The sequence below is a fragment of the Patagioenas fasciata genome, chromosome 18, assembly GCF_037038585.1.
Source record: "Patagioenas fasciata isolate bPatFas1 chromosome 18, bPatFas1.hap1, whole genome shotgun sequence".
NCBI lineage: Eukaryota > Metazoa > Chordata > Aves > Columbiformes > Columbidae > Patagioenas > Patagioenas fasciata.
This window is the reverse complement of record NC_092537.1, coordinates 878,104-897,836: the sequence shown is the minus strand read 5'-3', so window position 1 is coordinate 897,836 and position 19,733 is coordinate 878,104. Positions and strand designations below refer to the sequence as shown.

Sequence of the window (19,733 nt, the reverse complement as noted above, 5' to 3'; positions counted from 1 at the left end):
TCTCCAGTCCCCATCAGAGCAGCAGGGCCTGTGCTCCGCACGGAGCCCAACCAAGCCACGAGCAGCATTTCCAGCGGGATGGGCAGTTTGGCTGCAGTAAGATCTGGCAGGAGCTAAGGTCCAGACTTCCCACAAGAGCTGGTGCACGCGTGTGAGAAAGGGGACACCGGGGGCACGGTAAGAGAGTCTTTGCTCACCTATCAGTGAGTTCAGAGAAGAGTACGAGCTGACTCGCCTCATCTTGTCGATGGTCTCGAAGGACAGGATGTACTCCTCGTTCTCGGGGCTGCCCAGGGTGCTGCTGGCGCTGCTGCTCGTGCTGAGATTCCCCGGAGAAAACGCCACGGAGCTGCCAGCTGCCAAAGGAAAAGGGGCAGGCGCTCAAACAGCAGCTGGTGAGAGAACAATTTCCACCCAGGCACAGCAGCCCTTTCCTGAACCCTGCAATCAGTGAAGGTGCAGGCAATCCCGCAACGTCCCCTTTTAAACACTGAATGTTTAAATACAGAGTAAGCATCAAAGGGTCAGAAATGATCCAGTTAAAAATCCGTGTATGTCAGGAAGTTGGAAGGCACCTTTTTGGTCCCCAAACACTCAGAAAAATCAATAGTAATGGCCAGAAAATGGAAACTAATCATGAGGGGCTTCTCATGTAAGCACTGGGAGCTGGCAGCCGGACAAGCAGGGCTGCAGCGGTGGTGCCAGCTCCCGGTGTCCAGCACGTAGCATTTCCCAGCCTGCAGGAGGCGGGCAAAGAGAAATCAAAGAATTGTGCAGTCGCTCTTACATTCCTCGTTCAGGCTGAGGTTCTGCAGGGACTTGTTGAGGTTCCTGGCTGTGGTGACGGCGCGGATGTTCCCGTAGGAGCTGACGGAGCGCAGCCGCGGTGTGCACGGACCATCTCGCACCGGCGTCAAACTCCCACCCTCTGTGGATGCACAGTTCAGCAATCAGAGATGTAACCAAAGCCATCATGGCCTTCTGGTTATTTCCCAGCAAATCTCTAACTAAAGTACTGCCAACATGACCACAATTCAGTCATTGCCCCTTAGGCTAAAGCAGAATGAGGTCTGACAAAAGATCCCCTGCGCTGTGCCAGGACCTGCTGCGGCAGCACACGCCGCTTAGCAGCACCATTTGCAGGCTCGTTATAAGGAGTTACGTAAATTCGAGTTTCCTCACCAAATTTCAGGCCTTGTTTCAATGCACATTTCACTCATGACCTAGATACCTGTAACTCCCCAAACCTTCTCATTTTCACTCCTGAATACACACAGGCCCGTGGCTTCAGAGCAGCTGCTTCACTTCACCGCAGAGGCGGCTGCGCTATGGTGGTGAGGCCAATGCATCCAGTGCATCCTACTTCTAAATACTTCAGGACTCCTTTGGATAAAGCGCTATATAAACTGCAGGTAATATTTATTTCCTGCAGCACAAAGGACAAATGTAGAGAAACTTATTTTCCAATGCAATTTAGTTATTCAGACAATAGAGGGATGAAACCACTCATTGCAGAGACAGCACACGCTCTTGTCTCCACGTTTCCATTGCAACAGTCCCATTATCCTTCAAGGTTTCCAATGTACTTAACATCTAAAGAAAACATGAGGTTAGCAACAATTTCTCCAGTACTTTTCATTCCTCACATAGAGCAGCAGATACAACAAAAGGGATGGGACCACTCCACGGAGCACCGAGTTCTCCACTGCTGCCTGTCCGGTGCTTCTGGGCAGCAGAGCGGGGCTGGTTCCCCGCTGCACACTGAGGCCCCGCAGCAGGGAACGCAGCACTGGAGCTTCAGGCATCATTTCAGGGGAAAAGCAAAGGCTGGTAAGCCTGTGTACGGCCTCGATGGACGCACTCCAGTGCGGGTCCTATGGGAATCCCTTGGATTTGGCAGGGCCACCAGTCTCTACAGCGTGCCGGGGAGTTACGGCTGTTCCAGGCAGGGGCTCGGCAGGACGTGTTTCTCCAGTGCAATATATTATAGTGCTGAACAGGCATTAGAGCTCCACACGTCACCCGGCCTTGTAGCCACGGTGCTGTTTGATAAATCACCACCGGTAAGAATTTCATTGTGTTGGGCCAACCCCTCAAACACAAGCTCCAAGCGCTCTCAGGCCATACATCTCCTGCCCACGCAGACACGATCACCCACCTGTGGCAGCCGGGGAAGGGAGTGGGTAATTCTTCTCTTCTTCCATGAACTGCAAGGCGACGGTGCAGAAATTGCTCTCGTACTGAACCACCAGGTGACTCAGAGCCACCACCAGCTCCTGCGGAAACAGCATGAGAAACAGCATTTCATGGTCAGAAGCAAGAGATCAAAGGGAAACACGGAACAACAGGGTCATTATTGTTGATAAGATTGGGTGGCCGCCCAGACCAATAATTTTTCCTTCACTTCTCCGGGGTGAAGTGCGGGAAGGCTGAGCAGTCTGCTTCAAATCTCACTCTTCACAAGTCTCCATCCGCCACTGCTCTGCCCAGCATTGCCAAAGCGGCGCAGTGCGGCAGACGGTACCGAACCCGTGAGCAGCCCTGGCTCCCTCGGCTCCGCGCGCAGCCCGGCCTGTGGGACACGCATCCCCGCGGCCACCAGCTGTGCCCAGCGCCGGTGTCCTCGCCCCAGCACAGCCCCGCTCTGCGCTGCTCACGGATGCATGCGGCCAAAGCTCTTGTCCTGCAGCTGCTCCGAGCTGACAGGGATGGAACCCCACAAGGGGCCCCTGGGGACACAGCTCCGCTCTGCCACGGATGTCCCTGCTGCCTGGATCCCGCGCTGAACCGCGCAGTCTGGTCCTGAGAACGGAGCCGCCCACCCGCCAGGGACCATCGCTCCGTCCGTCCTCACAGCTGCCACTGGGAGCCCCGCTCACCGGGGAGGGCTGGGGAGCGCGGGGAAGGTGAAGCTGAATCAGTGGGGTGGGGTGGGGAGGGGAACTCGGCCCCTCCGTTCAGTCCCGCTTGCTGGAGCTCTTGGAACCGGCAAACGGGAGAGGAGGAGTGCTGGCTCCGGCTGCTGCTCGCTGTTCAGGGGGCTGATCTCCAAAAGAGACATTTAGGAATCTCAAAGAGCATACAGCATGACATGCCTTTCTCTCCTGAATTAAACTGATGAAATGCTGGAGCGAGACAACACAAATTAATCCTCACAATGCTGGTGACAACTGCCAGGGTACTGATGTTCCAGCTGAGTAAACACAAGCATTAGGACACCTAAGTCCACCCACCAAGAACAATCCAGAATGTCAAAAACTATTCAATGTACCACTGATGTACAATGGCACACCAGGAACTGTAATTCTCCAAAACCTGAAGAATTACTTTGCCTGTCATCCATCCCTGTGGTTTCTAAAAGCAGCAGAGCTCTGGTGTTCCCTGCGCAGCACTCGCTCCCTCTCCTGCTCCTGCTCCCCCAGGACTGCCGCACACTCCGCACTTCTGGAGCGCGTTGCTACCGCATTTAAAACTGAGATCCTGTAACGTCCAATTCTGCAGGCAAAACAGGAAACAACATCAGTGGCAGAGCAGCCCAGCAAGAACCCTCGGTGGTCTGTGCACCTGAAGAGGACTCCAGTGTAACTGCTGCCCTTCCTTATCCCAGCATTCACACTCTCTTTAAATTAAAAAACAACCAACAAACCAACAACAAAAACCCACCCCAGGATATAAAAACTCCCACAAAATCCTGAGGTTGTTACTCCTATTTCAGACATTTACTTGGTGGAATACACAAGCTAAATCAGAGGTCCAGTGTTCAACAGCTGAAACATTTGGATCTGAACAACGATCTTGCCAACACCTGGACACGATGACACGCTACACCGTGTTATTCCTGTCAACAGGCTCCTTGTATTGCAGAGTAACTGAAATGTTGTAACACGTGTATTGAAACAGCACAAGTGGCTAAAGCAGCATCCCGAGCCCAGCCCCGGCCGGTGCCGTTTGTGCCGCTGTCCTCACACGCGCACGGTGCCCCCAGCAGGACCTGAGGCTGCAAGACCCCACCGTGGAGCAGCTGCTTGGGGATGAGTGGAGTTCTCCACAAGGTCTGTGAGAGCAGAGCTCGCCTGCACGGTCCCCGGCCGTACCTTCCGGACCATGGGGCTCCCATCGTTGATGAGCTGCGCCAGCATCATGGCCACGTTGTGGTCGATGGTGGTGGAGTGGTCGGTCCGCTCAGCTGAGTTGCCCACAAACGTCCCCAGAGCAAAGACCGCAGCACAGCGAACCTGCGAGACACAAACATCCTTTAGTGTTTTTCCTCTCGTTTCCAGCCCGAAGTTTGCCAGTGGGATTGTTTTATTGCCCACAAATGGCACATTTGGAAGCCTGGACTGGTGTGCGAGGTAAATAGCGAGGGCTAAGTGAAAGCCCACGGAGAGTAAAAACCAAAAGAGATTCAGCAAAGCCCTGACTTCTAAGTATGCACATAGACAGGAGTATATTTAATTTCCCAGAATACTTGGTGACCTTCCCACGGGTGATTTCTCCAGTTGATGTTGCCCAGAATGTTAATGAACAGGAATAAGGCAGGCAGGGAGCTCCTGCTGGGCTGTGAACCTCTGCAATCCGAGCCCTGCACCGCTGTCCTCGGCTACGCGCTCACAGACGGGGGGACGGCGGAGGCGAGACGAGGAGAGACAGCAGCTCCAACCGGGGTGAGCTCTGCAGATCCCAAGCAGAACAGAGGGATCTGCCCCAGTGATCTGACACCAGGACCAGGAGGGGAAGAGTTTTCATCTTTGGACAAAAAGACTAAAGGTTTTTTGCAACACGCAGTGAGTTTTGGGGCCACGTTTTTAACAAGTTTCTGCCACGTCAGCAAGCAAAACCCACAGCGTTTCCTAATTCCAGCGCCACAATTCCAGGCTGTCCCAACTCAGCCTGTCTTTGAACCAGACACAGTTGTGGAGCTCTCGAAGGCCCTGGCTGTGTGAGTGTTCCTGCAGCCCTCTGCCAGAAACCTGACAATTCAACTGGCGCCTCCTTCAAACGCCGGGCGTTACCTCTGGGATGGGATCCGAGAGGAGGCTGTAGAGCTTCTCGTGAGCGCTGTCCCTCACCCCGCACCACCTGGCGGAGTCAAAGTTCTGCCAAATCCGCCCCAAGCAAATGGCCACCCACTGACGCAGGAGAGGATGCGGATCATTCAGCTGCTCCAGGCAAATGGCAATCAGGTTTCCTTGAAGGCAGGCTTCCTAAAAAACAAATCAATGCCATGTAATTTGGATGACAGCTTCCCAGCTCATCATCGAAAGAGAAGATTATTTCTGAAATAGACAGGAAATCAAGAGAAAATAATTATTCAGTGGTTCTATACTGACTTTGGTACAAATTACCATTTGGAAGCAGCATGAAGGGAAGGCCAACTACACGCTGCCACAGCTAGTTAAATAGCTGAGCACTGGAAATGGTTCCTGTGAGGTATAAAGCCTGGTTTTGTTCACTGGCAATACACGCTGCTCCTGTCAGAGCCCCAAGGTCCACGGCTCGTTCCATAAACCCTTCCCAAGAACCCGATCGCAGCCGTCGAGTTTCCAGGACGGCCCTGGGCAGCGATTCCTCCCGGCCACCCGCGCTGCCCCAGGGCGGCTGCACAGCGTCTGTCACACCGCCAGCTCCATTCTGCTATAATCCACACCAAAATAACGCACAGCAACCCTCCGCTTCAGCTTCCCAGTCCGGGGCTGTGCTGTAAGACGAGCCAGGGCGCTCCCGGCACAGCGACCGCAGAGGAGGCAGGAGAGAGAAAAGGTGCTGGGACTCACCTGCCCAGTGTTGTAGTTGTTAACAATTACAGCCAGGATGAAAGCCGTCATTGTCCTGTGTTCAGCCTTAAAACAAGACACAACTAATTGTTATCTAGAAAACAGGTCAGAGAACAGCTTTATCTCATGCTTTCTGAAATGTGAGATTATTCGAAGTGCAGTTTGTATCACATTACATGAACAAGAGAGGGAAAAGAGGGCAGAATTTTCCCGTCATCCAGCCCTGTCGCGGGTTCACCCGACACGTCACAGGCTGTGACGACCCCGCAGCCCAGCTGCGGTGCTGCTCTGGGGGAGGGACACAAGCCCCTGCTCTGCAGAGGGGACTGGGGTGGCACAGCGCAGGGAGGCCACCCCGGCCCCGCTCCCGTCGCCCCCACCCAGCAACCTGTGCTTCCCTGGCTCTAAACAAGTCTACAAACCGTGTGCGGTTTGGCCGCCTCTGTGACCCCCAGCTCGCACCGGGGACCGCTGGGGTGACACGTGGACCTGGGACGGTCCCGTTAGCACCAACTGCATCTCAACAGCCCGGGTCAGCCAAGACACGCTGAGCAAACACTACAAGAGTCTGAACAAAGACGACTTGTCCTTACCGGCATATAGGGATCTGCCAAAACGGAGAGGAAATACTTGTGACCGTTGTCCTTCACCAGATCAGCCTGGCATGACTGGAAAACGAGACAGAGACAAATTAAAACACACTGAGTACAGTAACACAAAAACATCTTTTCCTCTCATCATGCATTAATATTTCATGTCTTCATAATTTTTCTCAAATCCTGCTTTCATTTGAGAAGCAAAACAAAGCGCGAGGCTCCCCCAGGGACCTGCCAGCAGGAGCCCCAGCACAGAGCCAGGGACCCAAAATGGGACCAAGGAGCCCCCACCACCCACCAAAGACAGGGACCCAAAATGGGACCCCCTGCTCAGGAGAAGAGTTAAACCGGACCTCTCTGTCTCACATTAAACCTCCACTGCCACTTAAAAGCCACCGAAGGCAAAACCAGGGACCCGCGCCACCACCAGGAACCTGCAAGGAGGAGTTATTCACTCTTCTTACATTCATTCTTCACATTTTGTCCAACCCCTGCCTAGGACTAGATTTCGACAAGAAGATTTCAAGCCATCTACGTAAACAAGACTAATTGCTGTATTGTTGGGTCAGGTGCTAATGTGCGTTAGGCCTCTACAGCAGTAACATCATCTCCTGCTGCACAGGCAGCTCCTCCGGCTTTAAAAGCCTGTAAGGAGAATTACCCAGGTGTTCCTAGGGCAGGATCAGCAGCGAGCACATGGCACACAGCACATTCTCACTACCACACCAGCTCCAGTTGACACATTAGGGTCAAACCAAAAGAATACCTACTACAAAAGTGAAAATCTGAGGGAGGAAACAGCGCCTTGGCAATCTGTTTCCCTGTGCCTGTGGTTCTATTTCACGCTTCACGCCAGAGACAGGATCATGTATTTTTAATCAGGCATAGAAGGTGAAGGAGGGAACTAATTGTTGAGAGGGGATGGCAAGACAGAGATGCAAGAGAATATTTCATTGCTGAAGGGAGTCGAGATGCTGGGTTTGGCAGCCCCAGGAGCGGAGGGAAGGGCTGGATGGGTGCCAGGCTGCAGCTACGAGAGGCTTTCCCGACCTGCGTGCAACCGCACCAAGCCGGGCTTCCCCCTCAGCCGCAGCGCGGATCCGTCCTGCTCCCTCCGATCCCGCTCTGCTCCCCCCGATCCCGCTCTGCTCCCTCCGATCCCGCTCTGCTCCCCTCGATCCCGCTCTGCTCCCCCCGATCCCGCTCTGCTCCCCCCGATCCCGCCCTGCTCCCCTCGATCCCGCCCTGCTCCCCTCGATCCCGCCCTGCTCCCCCCGATCCCGCTCTGCTCCCCCCGATCCCGCCCTGCTCCCCCCGATCCCGCTCTGCTCCCCTCGATCCCGCTCTGCTCCCCTCGATCCCGCCCTGCTCCCCCCGATCCCGCTCTGCTCCCCCCGATCCCGCTCTGCTCCCCCCGATCCCGCCCTGCTCCCCCCGATCCCGCTCTGCTCCCCCCGATCCCGCCCTGCTCCCTCCGATCCCGCTCTGCTCCCCTCGATCCCGCCCTGCTCCCCCCGATCCCGCTCTGCTCCCCTCGATCCTGCTCTGCTCCCCCCGATCCCGCTCTGCTCCCCCCGATCCCGCTCTGCTCCCCTCGATCCCGCTCTGCTCCCCCCGATCCCGCTCTGCTCCCCCCGATCCCGCTCTGCTCCCCTCGATCCCGCCCTGCTCCCCCCGATCCCGCTCTGCTCCCTCCGATCCCGCCCTGCTCCCCCCGATCCCGCTCTGCTCCCCCCGATCCCGCTCTGCTCCCTCCGATCCCGCTCTGCTCCCCCCGATCCCGCCCTGCTCCCCCCGATCCCGCTCTGCTCCCCCCGATCCCGCTCTGCTCCCTCCGATCCCGCTCTGCTCCCCCCGATCCCGCTCTGCTCCCCTCGATCCCGCCCTGCTCCCCCCGATCCCGCTCTGCTCCCCCCGATCCCGCTCTGCTCCCCCCGATCCCGCTCTGCTCCCCTCGATCCCGCCCTGCTCCCCCCGATCCCGCTCTGCTCCCCCCGATCCCGCTCTGCTCGCCGTAACGCACACGGCACGGGGCGGCTGCCGGGGCCACGCTGCGCGCACCGCGCTGCCGCTGCTGCCCAAGCACCCTGCAGGGAGGGAAACAGCCCGTGTGGCACCAGCACCAGCACCAGCACCGCCTCCGGGAGCACACGGCCACACTGGTGCATAACACAGCAGGACCAAAGGAGCTGCAGGCTGGTGTGGCAGCTCAGAACTTACACAAAACACCAAGTTCCCAATGCTGGGGGGGGGGCCAGAGCACAGACCCCCTCTCTCAACACAACCTCCATGCTGGGTGACGGTCCCTAAACCCGCCCCGGTTCCCGGTCCCCACAGCTCTGCCGTGGGTCGGGGTCCCCACGTTGCTCCGCCAGCCCATGCCCCCTTCACCATCATCCTCAGGAGCACCCAACATCTGCATTGATCAGAGCAGGAGAAACGGCGCTCACAACCCTAACAAAGGACTCATCTGGAAAGCAGGAATACTGCTGATGGCACTCCAAAGGAACAGAAGTGTTTGGTTTCTATCATCTCTTTTCCGCTGTAGCATTCACACGCGCAGTACTGTTCAATGTACTGTTCAATGCACTGTTCAATGCACTGTTCAATGCACTGTTCAATGTGCAGGAGTTTTGGCCCTGCTTACATTCCCGATTACAGGAATTCAAATCCAAGTATGTAAGATTTAGAAGGTGCTGTTTACCAAACATCCTAAATGTAGCATGTGGAGCATTCTCGACCTCGGCTGTGTTGCAGGTTACGCAGCCACGTCTGCGCAGCAGCACAGAACACAGGCTGCTCCTACACATCCTATACCTGCTGGACACCTACAGTGGGCAACTGAGCCAGCCCTGGCCAGAAATACTCCAGCGGGCTCCAGGCAGAGCTGCCCCAAGTCCTCAGTGAATATCCTACAAAACCCCACCTGGTCAGACATGGAGCGAGAGCAGATGAATCTAAACATGCCAGCGCTGGTTAAGGACACGGACACACTGCTGCCTGAGTGCGATGTTTCCACAGCGCTGTTGACACAACCCATAGCTGTTCTGACAAAACCCGCGGAGCAGGAGGCAGCGGGCACGGCGGCCCCGGGAGGACCCATCGGCCGCCCCAGCGCGCCCGGGGCTGAGGCGCCAGCCAGGAACGCACCCAAACAACCTCTGCGACAGTCGCCCGAAGATGAACGGTTTTCATTTTCTTTGCTTTCCAAAATCCTCTTAGGATATTAATGAAAATATATTTATAAAACTAAACCTGACAATGCTAGATCAACAGTGAAGAAAAATTCCAACAAATCCAATATTATTTTTCATACGGAAATGGAAGAGATATAACAAAAATGAACCCTCAAATCGGCAAGAACCAACTTCTACAAGCAGCTCAGACCATTTTGTATCAGCTCATAATCATGTCTGCAATTAACTGTGTGCACTACTCCTAATAATTTTACGTTTCTCAACTAATTGCACCCACAAAACACTGAGTCACATATATGATATACACATTTATCTACAACTACTTATTAGCTTAATTATTTATTGAAAAACCTACAAACTAGAGCTCTGGTTGAGGCCATCTTTAAAAATCAGGCCTTAGTTTTTAAAACTTATCCCAAAAGGTGCCCAAATATCGTAGACAAGACCAGAATCATGGACCCACAAGGGGAGCAACTTCTCTTCTGGGGGGGCAACACTCCCATGGCAACAACCAACGCACGAGCACGTGCGTTCCACCTGGAGCAGCACCCGTGAGTTCAAGTCACCAAAAATGACTTTTGCTCGATTTCTAGGCAAATTCCACACCTGGAGAGTCCCTAGAGCCCGTTCTGAGAACTGACAGCGCTGGTCCTGAGCAGACAATACAGCACCTTCTGAAGTACCTCAGGAGAAAGTCTCAGTTCTAAAGCAACTGGATAAAGCAAATGGGTGGGGAAAAAACAGGCACCTTGTTGAAAACCCAAAGAAACAGGCACGCTGAGTACTCACGCTGTCCACCGCCAGAATTTTGGCCCAGATGAAGACAAGGAGCGGCCTCAGCTCGCGAGCTGAACTCTGGAGCAGCTTCAGCACGTAGGGGAAGATGCCGACGGAGAGCGCCTGGGGAGGGAAGAGCAGCGCGCTGAGCTGGGCACCGCGGGCAGGACCCGCGCTCTGCCCCGGGCACCTGTCACCCACGCACGACAAACCGGGCAGGAAACAGCTCCATACATTTCTGGTGAACAGGGGATCTCCGTGCATTTGTCTATTGCTCATTTTAATCTTGGATGTCACCAGATATTTTCAGACTCATTTGGTCCACGGAGACTCAGAGTTAATCTGGCAGAAGCTGCCGCTCGTCACAGCCTGTGCTATTTTACGCTTCATGATCCGCTGCACTCTCCTCAGACGGGGCCATTTGCTCTCACAGGTAAACATATTGCAAAAGCTCCATAATTACAGCCTTCCCCCTGCAAATTAAACGGGCCTCTCACCTGAGCGGCTTTTCCCCAAGGCTTTCCGTGGGGTCCCACTGCGCCCGCAGCAGGGCAGGGGACATGGGAACCTTGGAGAGGCCCCTTCCCAAAGCACAGCGGAAAGGACACGGACCAGGGGACGCACAGGTGTCACTGCCCCAGGACCTGGCAGCAGCCCAGAGTCCCCGTGACACGGCCAAGGGGTTTCCACGGCACTGAGCCCACAGAAGGGGCCCGAATCCCCTGTAACACACACGCTGCTCCTCCCAGCGGGGTGTGCGGCCCTGGTGGTGTGCGGGAGAGACCCGGCTGGGATGGAGAAGGAACGTAACGAAAACCACTAAGGAGTCCCATCACAGAGCTACTCCACAACCAGCTGGGGGTTCATCTTCACCGCCTTTATCACCAAACAGCTCCATGTACGAGAGCGGTTTAACCCACTCCTCTGTTTAATTGGTATTTACCATCCCCGCTGTGCTAGCGCTGTCTGAAATGCAGAAGGCAGCTGCTGCCTTCTCAGAAGAGCTTATAAAATCTAGAGAGCAAATAGATGAAGAGAAGATGGTGCAGCCAGTAATCTGAGAGAGCAGAGACAAATACGTGTGCTATTTTTCTGTTATTCATCTGACACGACAAACCTTGGTATCTGTCCCAGATATTTCCTCCCGTTTTGTCCCTCACTGTATCTTACACCGTTCTCAAGGAACTCCTCTTTGCTGTAATGCAAACAAACAGCTATTCGGCCTTTTTGATTAATACAAACAACTTTTCTTTTAGGGATGCTCGCTCCATTTCACACACATGAACACACAAAACGCCGGTCGTTTGTCAAATCTGTGGAACATCGTCCTGCCATAAATCACCATTTGTATTTATGGCCCATAGTGAGAGCAATGGCACTTTTCCAAGACCATAAGCAGCATCCACGCACCAAGCTCACCGCCCAGGGCCCCAGGTCCAGAAACCTCCCCAGCAGATCCAGAGCTCGCAGCCGATGGACCTGGCTCAGCAGCACCTGCGGAGGAGAGAGCAGCGGTCAGTCCTGAACAAACCAAATCCCCGCAGCCGCAGAGCAAACGCGAGAGCGCTCGGCGCTGTTCCGGGACTTCGGGCAAAGCGACGGGCCGAGCGATAAAACAGGAAAACAAACCCTGGCTGCTGAAAACCTTCAGCCCATGAACAGTGTCCCGGGGGCTCTGCCCTCCCGGAGCGCACGCGTTCCCCTCGGAACACGGTCATCCCCGGCCCGGCATCGCTGCCCCTGTGCGTGCTGCCGCTCCTGTGCGGCACAGCTCTGCCCCACGGATCCACTGCAGAGATCCCCGCGGATCCATCGCAGGGATCCCCGCGGCACCGGCCGCCCTCCCAGTGCAGCCGGAACGCGATGGGGGCGGCAGGAGGGACTCAGGGGGAGGAAACGGCCCAGCCTCCCGTTCCTCAAAACAGCTCAGAAGCACAAAAAGAGGCTTTGCTTTCCTTGGCAAATCGATGTAAGAGACTTAAGAGGGAAGCAAAAGGTCACATTAGTCGTTAATAAAAATCTCATTAAAACAGAGTCTGACAATGATAATGAGGTGGTAGTTTACTGGCTTATACCTACCCTGGTGTGAAATATTAACAGACAGACTTTCAGTTCTTAATCTCCTTAACAGATGTAAGATATTGGAATGCGACGTTTAATCCTCACTTTAAATTGAGTAACATCCCTCAGCATGGGTCTGCGGGAAGGAGACTCGTTGATTTAGTTCTGCAATTCCATCCCCTTCTCAGTGTTCTTCTACACTGCATATTCAAATTAAATTATTTTTCATGTTTAATATTGAAGAATAACTAAGTTACTTGGCTCGTGTCTCATACGATGGACAACGGATCCTCGACACTAACGCTGTGCAGAGAAAGTCCAGCAGACAAAGACAGGAGCACGTGTGAACTCCTCTAATCGCTTCACCCCCGAACACCAGAGCTCAGCGCTCAGGAGACGTCACAAGAGAAAGGATTTTGGTCACCCTGCCCCAGTTGGCACCGGCGTGTTCCAGAAACCGGCTCCAGAACCTGGCACGATTAGCAACGCGCTTCAGAGACGCCCAGCGCGGGAACACCAGGGGCAGCTGCTGGGGATTAGGGCAGAAGGAGAAAGCAGGGGGGGGACACAGCGCGCGGGGGGGACACAGCGCGCGGGGGGGGACACAGCGCGCGGGGGGGGACACAGCGCGCGGGGGGGGACACAGCGCGCGGGGGGGGACACAGCGCGCGGGGGGGGACACAGCGCGCGGGGGGGGACACAGCGCGCGGGGGGGGACAGCGCTGGTACTCCCGACCGCAGAGGAACACGGCTACAGCCACGTGGCCCGTCGGAGCTGGGAGAAAAGCATGTAATGGAAAGGATTTCCAGGTAAAGATTGAAATCCACATCTCAACACGGCTAGCATCCCACAAGGACCTTTAACCAAATTGTATCTTATTTTAATAGCTCTGTTTCGCTGCTTTCAAAACCAAAAAAAAGCCATCGAGTCTCCCTCAGTTTTTCTATTCCCACTTCCAAACCGCTTTGCACAATAACCTGAACCCAAAACTGACACGAACTCCAGAGACTTGCATGAGGGTGGGGGGGAACTCCGCACAATTTAGGAGTTTGGAGTGAACGGCTGGCAGTGCAGCCCTGTGCGGGGCACACACGGCACCGCGCCTGCCCGGCGGGCTCCCAGCCGGCAGCCAGGGGAGACACCACTGCCACACAGGCACGCTAGAGATGAGCCGGGACACACGAGGAGAATGGAGGAGTAGCAGCCCACGTCTCAGCAGGAAACACCTGAGAACGGGAGCCAGGGGACGGCAGCAGGACGTGCGGCTCGTGGCCATGGGCTGGGTGGCCCAGGGCAGGAGGCACCTGTTGGGGTTGCTCCCGGCTGGTGTGGAACTGCTCCGGGCACCAGGACTGAGCAGCTGCTGCGGCTGCTCCGGGCTGGTGTGGAACTGCTCCGGGCACCAGGACCGAGCGGTTGCTGTGGCTGCTCCGGGCTGGTGTGGAACTGCTCTGGGCACCAGGACCGAGCGGTTGCTGTGGCTGCTCCGGGCTGGTGTGGAACTGCTCCGGGCACCGGGAGCCACCTCTGCCTGACCCACCCCGCGCACAGTGACAGTTCCACATGGAAGTGACTTCTCAGCATCAATCAAAGGCCATTTACAACAGCCCATCGCTCTGGCCTTGACCAAGCCACGCTCTGCACAGCTGGCGTCGTGGCCCTGCCGCTCAAACACCTCCTTTCACCAGGGACACGTCCCAAACGGGGAAACAGAACCAACCTTTGCAGGCACAGCAGCCTCACCCAAGCTCCCAAGGAGTCACAGCAAAAAGACACTCAAAGGCACCTGAAATGCGCTGCCTTCCCTCCCTTAACCAGCTGGCCTCTGATTCCGAATACCTCAAACCTGTTCACAAGCAATCTTATTCCACTATACAACTAATATGCTTCAGGTATAAGAATAATTACATCGTCCTAGCTCATTTTTGCTCCAGGAGGGAAAGCAGGTTCCTCTGCCAGGTGACCTCTCCATTCCACTGCAAGGTGACGCTGCTGCAGAGAGTTCTGCTGCCAAGGGATCCAGCGGGAAGCGGCGCCGTGGTGCTGGAGCGGAGCCTGACAGAGACAAACCTGCATCTGCTCATCAACTCATCTCTCAAGGCCTGGGGGGTCAGGGAAATTAAGGTTTGGTCTTACGAAGATTGATGGTGCTGTCAGTCCCAAACCAGGCGGGTGGCTAACAGGGAAGGTGAGTCTGCTCACATTCAGTGAAAGAAACCGCATGTCCTTGTATAAGTGACCGCAACCACATTCCTTTAAACAGAAAGACTAAATTCTGCTGCCTGGAGGAGACCACGGCTACCTCGACGAGGGTTCCTGATTCTGTGAATGCAAACTCCTGGGGAGGAGAGGGTAAGAGCAGATGGCAACTGAAATACGCACCGTGCCACAAACCAGAACTTGAAACGAAGTGTTATGTTTCTCCTGGATTTACTTCTCCTTTAAACATACGAACTTTGCCCAGCCTAAGCAGATGTCTGCTGGAACTCTACATTGCTTCCAGGCATGGTCTTCAGAGACCTGTTTCTATGTTCTTGCAGCAGAATTTCAGCATCGCATTTAAGGGAACACTTCCCAGGCTGTACCAGACAGAAAAAGAAGCCATTTCCAAACTACTTCCACTGCAGTAATGCCCAGTTTCTGAAAGCAGAGAGAAGATCAAGTGTCTGCCTGACAGAGCTGGCAGATGAGAGAAGACGCTAAAGGAGAAAACACCAAAGATCTGCTACTCTGTGAAAACGCTGCTACTCCAGAGCAAAAGGGGAGGCAGCAGAGCCTGATCCTGGTGAAGCTGCAAAAGGACGAGAGCGGGAAGCTGTGCTCAGAGGGCAGAGAAGCCACGGGGGAAGAGAAGCTCTTTGTCTGCACAGGTCTGGGAAACACAGGACGAGCTGTATCGAACCCCCAGGGTGACCGGCGTCCCGGGCCAGCTGGCGGGCGGCAGCGCGGGGGGCACGGCGCGGGGGGCACGGCGCGGGGGGCACGGCGCGGGGGGCACGGCGCGGGCTCTCACCTGCAGGACGATGGGCAGCTGCTCCGGGGGGTTGCGGTTCTCCACGCCCATGGTCAGCCAGACCTGGAACGCCGTCAGCTGCTCCGCGAAGAACGGGCTGTGCTGGGGGAGCAACGCACAACATGGCGCGGTCAACGACACAACAAAGAGACTAACTAGTTGGGCACCTCCAGACTTGCGGTTTCTATCCAACTTACCCTAAAGGCAGTTCCTTCCTCGATAATTGTAGGTAACTGGGAAAGGCAAATATCCACTGCCAGGTCCCATGCTTGCCTACGGAAAAAGGGGAAAGAAGTCATGACAAGTTACCCGTAAGTCACATCAAGGTAAATTTAAAATCTGATCACACAAATAACCGGACAAAGCAGCGTTGTCTGACTAGCTCAGAAATGCTTAATACTCCCTGTTTTAAAAGGCAAGTATAAGGTACGCAAATCCTCAGAAAAGCGGTGTCGTGTCGGGCTGCCCAGCGCACGCCAGCGAGGTCAAAGCAGCCCCGCAGGGCTCGCAGCACCCGCTCCGCCCGCAACGCGCAGCGGCGCAGTGAACCCAAGTCCTCTTACCATAGACACCAGTCCTCCTGCAACACGCGTGACGTTGCTTTTAAACCAGAAAAATGAGAGAGTCCTGGATCAGCCCCAAGGCGCAGCCCTGTGCGCCCAGCCCTGCTGCCCATCCACGCACGTACTGTCACCGCTCACATCGCCCAGAAAAGGAACCCGGTTCCACTAATCCAGCCCCGAGCTGGGCTTTGCTCACACAGACCGGCTCCTCCCGACTCACCCTGAGGATGCAGGATGCATCTAAACCAGGAGAAAATGCTTAAACTTTCCCACTGTTACACTTACCTACTGTACTATTTGATGGCTAAAGTACTGCTACCTACAATATTTCAGTGTTACAGACATAACGGCACATGAACTACAGGCAGCGGCCAAGGAACCTGTTGTGGCTGATTCAGACGCTGACAGTTGCTCCGAACCGCTCACAAATTAAACAAGGATCCAACTGAAATGCGGGCATTTGGTCTCTGAAGTTCCTAAAACACCCATAAAAGAGTGCAGTAGGTACTTTTGACCCCAGGAATCATTATCCCTGTCTATCCATGGCCATCCCATTTCAGCAGACGAATTTCTGCACTCCTCACAGCAGACACTAATTGACTCTCCAGACACAGCTGCTCTTCCATGCCTTGTGGCCACCACGTGTTCACGTCGATATGTTAAGCAGTGTTTCTTCTCCCAGGAACACTGGCAGACGTAAGGCCATAGGTGATAATCAATACAGCGTATTTTAGTTACCTGCTCTAACAAGTTCTTAAATCACCTTGTTTTGAGTCAAACAAACCTTCCGTTAGAACAACTGCTGAGCACAATCCATCCCATCAGCACAACCGGCAGCTGTTCCCAACCAAAACCAGCGTCTCCAATTAGACGGGCAAATCAACGCCAGGGCTCCTGCACTGCTCTGTGACCCAGGCGATGCAGCCTGGCTGAGCTGCCCCGCACCCTGCCCCGCTGTCCCCAGCCTCCGCCTGCCCTGGACGACGCGCTGCCAAGAGAATTAAGAGGTAATCAAGAGATAATCGAAGCACAGGCAACAAATGCTTCCCATGTGCCCAATAAAGACCCGTGTTGGAGACAAAATGTTTACACAGAGCTGATGAGAGATCCATTCTTGGTTGAGGCAAAGTCAATTAGTACAGATATAAAGATAATTTTACTTCGAGCAAAGAAGGAGTATTTCTGACTTTCGGGTTTCTTGCAGGGATGGGCAATACCACCTACAGAATTTCTCTCAGACATTGGAAAACGTGGCTGTTAGTGCCTTTGAGATGAGTTTTACTACATGAGAAGAACGTTCAGAGATCGGAGATGGGAGCCTGGGCTGCCCGCGGTCGGGCCCCGCACAGCTCCCTGCCGGGACACGGAGCCGCTGAGCTCCCCAAGGGCACTTCAGCTGACAACCACAAATACTCGATAGAAACGCCCAAAGCCATTAAATATCAACAGCCAATGTCCCTCAATCTCTTAAAAGAGAAACCACTGCCATAAAATCCCAACGCTGCTTCTCCTCACAATCCAGAGAGGGGCCGGTTCCCATCGGCTGCGTGCGAGATGGATCGGTTCACACCAACCTGCCCAGCAGCCACAACGCGGCTGCCCCAAGGCAAACCCCACCACACCTCACCACACCTCCCCAAACCTCGCCAAACCTCCCTACACCTCACCAAACCTCGCCAAACCTCGCCACACCTCGCCAAACCTCCCCACACCTCGCCAAACCTCCCCACACCTCGCCAAACCTCCCCACACCTCACCAAACCTCGCCACACCTCCCCACACCTCACCAAACCTCCCCACACCTCACCAAACCTCCCCACACCTCCCCACACCTCATCAAACCTCACCAAACCTCCCCACACCTCATCAAACCTCCCCACACCTCATCAAACCTCACCAAACCTCCCCACACCTCATCAAACCTCACCAAATCTCCCCACACCTCACCAAACCTCGCCACACCTCCCCACACCTCACCACACCTCCCCACACCTCATCAAACCTCACCAAACCTCCCCACACCTCATCAAACCTCACCAAACCTCCCCACACCTCACCAAACCTCCCCACACCTCACCAAACCTCCCCACACCTCACCAAACCTCCCCACACCTCATCAAACCTCCCCAAACCTCCCCACACCTCCCCAAACCTCCTCCTTCCCAACCACACACCTAGGAGACTCCTTCCTGAGCTGCCACACACCCGCCTCGCCGTGCTGGCGATAGATGACGGCGTTAAACGGGCATTACAGTAATTAAAAGATCGAAAAGAAGCCACAGAGGAATGGTGAAGGACCAGCACCGCGGAGCGTGCGATGGAAGCAGGAGGGGAAAATACTCGTTACGGTCGTGGGGAAAAGAGCGGCTGGTGGTGGGGAGGAGCGGTGATTGAGCGGTTTAATATGCCAACGGGAACTAGAAAGGTGGGCAAGTCCCTATCCCCATGCCCTCCAGACTGTAATTGCGTTGCTATATTACGGGTTTCTTTTCAGCTGGAATTTCCAGCTTGTTTATTTGCAGTATGTTATGACTTTCTTTCAAGCAGAATTTCATGGTCGGTGTATACACTATTGCAGTATTTCTATTATGGACAAATCATAGCTCTTCCAAAGCATAATTAAGGTAGTTCATTTTTAATATATGACCTGTGTTAGGAAATATTTCCAAACACATTCTTAGGTCTTTTCCAAGGCCGTGAACAGAAGCTGTTACTGAGAGCAGCAATATAAAATCCCTAATCCACCCGGGCAGAGCTCAGGGTGCTGACGGGACATCACGGCTCCCGCACAGCACACACACGGCTCTGCGGGCCGAGCGCACAGCCAGTCCACAGCACTCCGACACTAACACCCGTACCACCAGCACTCCGACGCTAACAAACACCCGCACCACCAGCACTCCGACACTAACAAACACCCGCACCACCAGCACTCCGACACTAACAAACACCCGCACCACCAGCACTCCGACACTAACAAACACCCGCACCACCAGCACTCCGACACTAACACCTGTACCACCAGCACTCCGACGCTAACACCCGTACCACCAGCACTCCGACACTAACACCCGTACCACCAGCACTCCGACCCTAACACCCGTACCACCAGCACACCGACACTAACACCCGTACCACCAGCACTCCGACACTAATACCCGTACCACCAGCACACCAACGCTAACACCCGTACCACCAGCACACCGACACTAATACCCGTACCACCAGCACACCAACGCTAACACCCGTACCACCAGCACTCCGACACTAACACCCGTACCACCAGCACTCCGACACTAACACCCGTACCACCAGCACTCCGACGCTAACACCCGTACCACCAGCACTCCGACACTAATACCCGTACCACCAGCACACCAACGCTAACACCCGTACCACCAGCACACCGACGCTAACACCCGTACCACCAGCACACCGACGCTAACACCCGTACCACCAGCACTCCGACACTAACAAACACCCGTACCACCAGCACACCGACACTAACAAACACCCGTACCACCAGCACACCGACACTAACAAACACCCGTACCACCAGCACACCGACACTAACACCCGTACCACCAGCACACCGACACTAACAAACACCCGTATCACCAGCACACCGACACTAACAAACACCCGTACCACCAGCACACCGACACTAACAAACACCCGTACCACCAGCACACCGACACTAACACCCGTACCACCAGCACACCGACACTAACAAACACCCGTACCACCAGCA

General features: G+C 54.9%; 1 protein-coding gene across 6 annotated transcripts in view; it reads right to left on the bottom strand.

Annotated features, from left to right (window-relative positions):
- The window catches only part of RPTOR (regulatory associated protein of MTOR complex 1), a 92,760-nt gene that overhangs the window by 39,373 nt on the left and 33,654 nt on the right, over nt 1-19,733 (bottom strand). For all 6 annotated transcript variants that reach the window (XR_011741837.1, XM_065852099.2, XM_065852100.2 and 3 more), the window contains exons 10-20: nt 15,617-15,692; nt 15,420-15,521; nt 11,755-11,838; nt 10,357-10,467; nt 6,368-6,442; nt 5,775-5,840; nt 5,013-5,204; nt 4,095-4,235; nt 2,159-2,276; nt 788-928; nt 198-356 (exon numbers count right to left, since the gene is read on the bottom strand). Coding sequence is in view for 5 of the 6 variants with exons in the window: in XM_065852099.2 (XP_065708171.1) it covers nt 198-356; nt 788-928; nt 2,159-2,276; nt 4,095-4,235; nt 5,013-5,204; nt 5,775-5,840; nt 6,368-6,442; nt 10,357-10,467; nt 11,755-11,838; nt 15,420-15,521; nt 15,617-15,692 (1,265 nt within the window). In the remaining variant the exon portion in view is untranslated. The remainder of the gene's footprint in view (nt 1-197; nt 357-787; nt 929-2,158; nt 2,277-4,094; nt 4,236-5,012; nt 5,205-5,774; nt 5,841-6,367; nt 6,443-10,356; nt 10,468-11,754; nt 11,839-15,419; nt 15,522-15,616; nt 15,693-19,733) is intronic.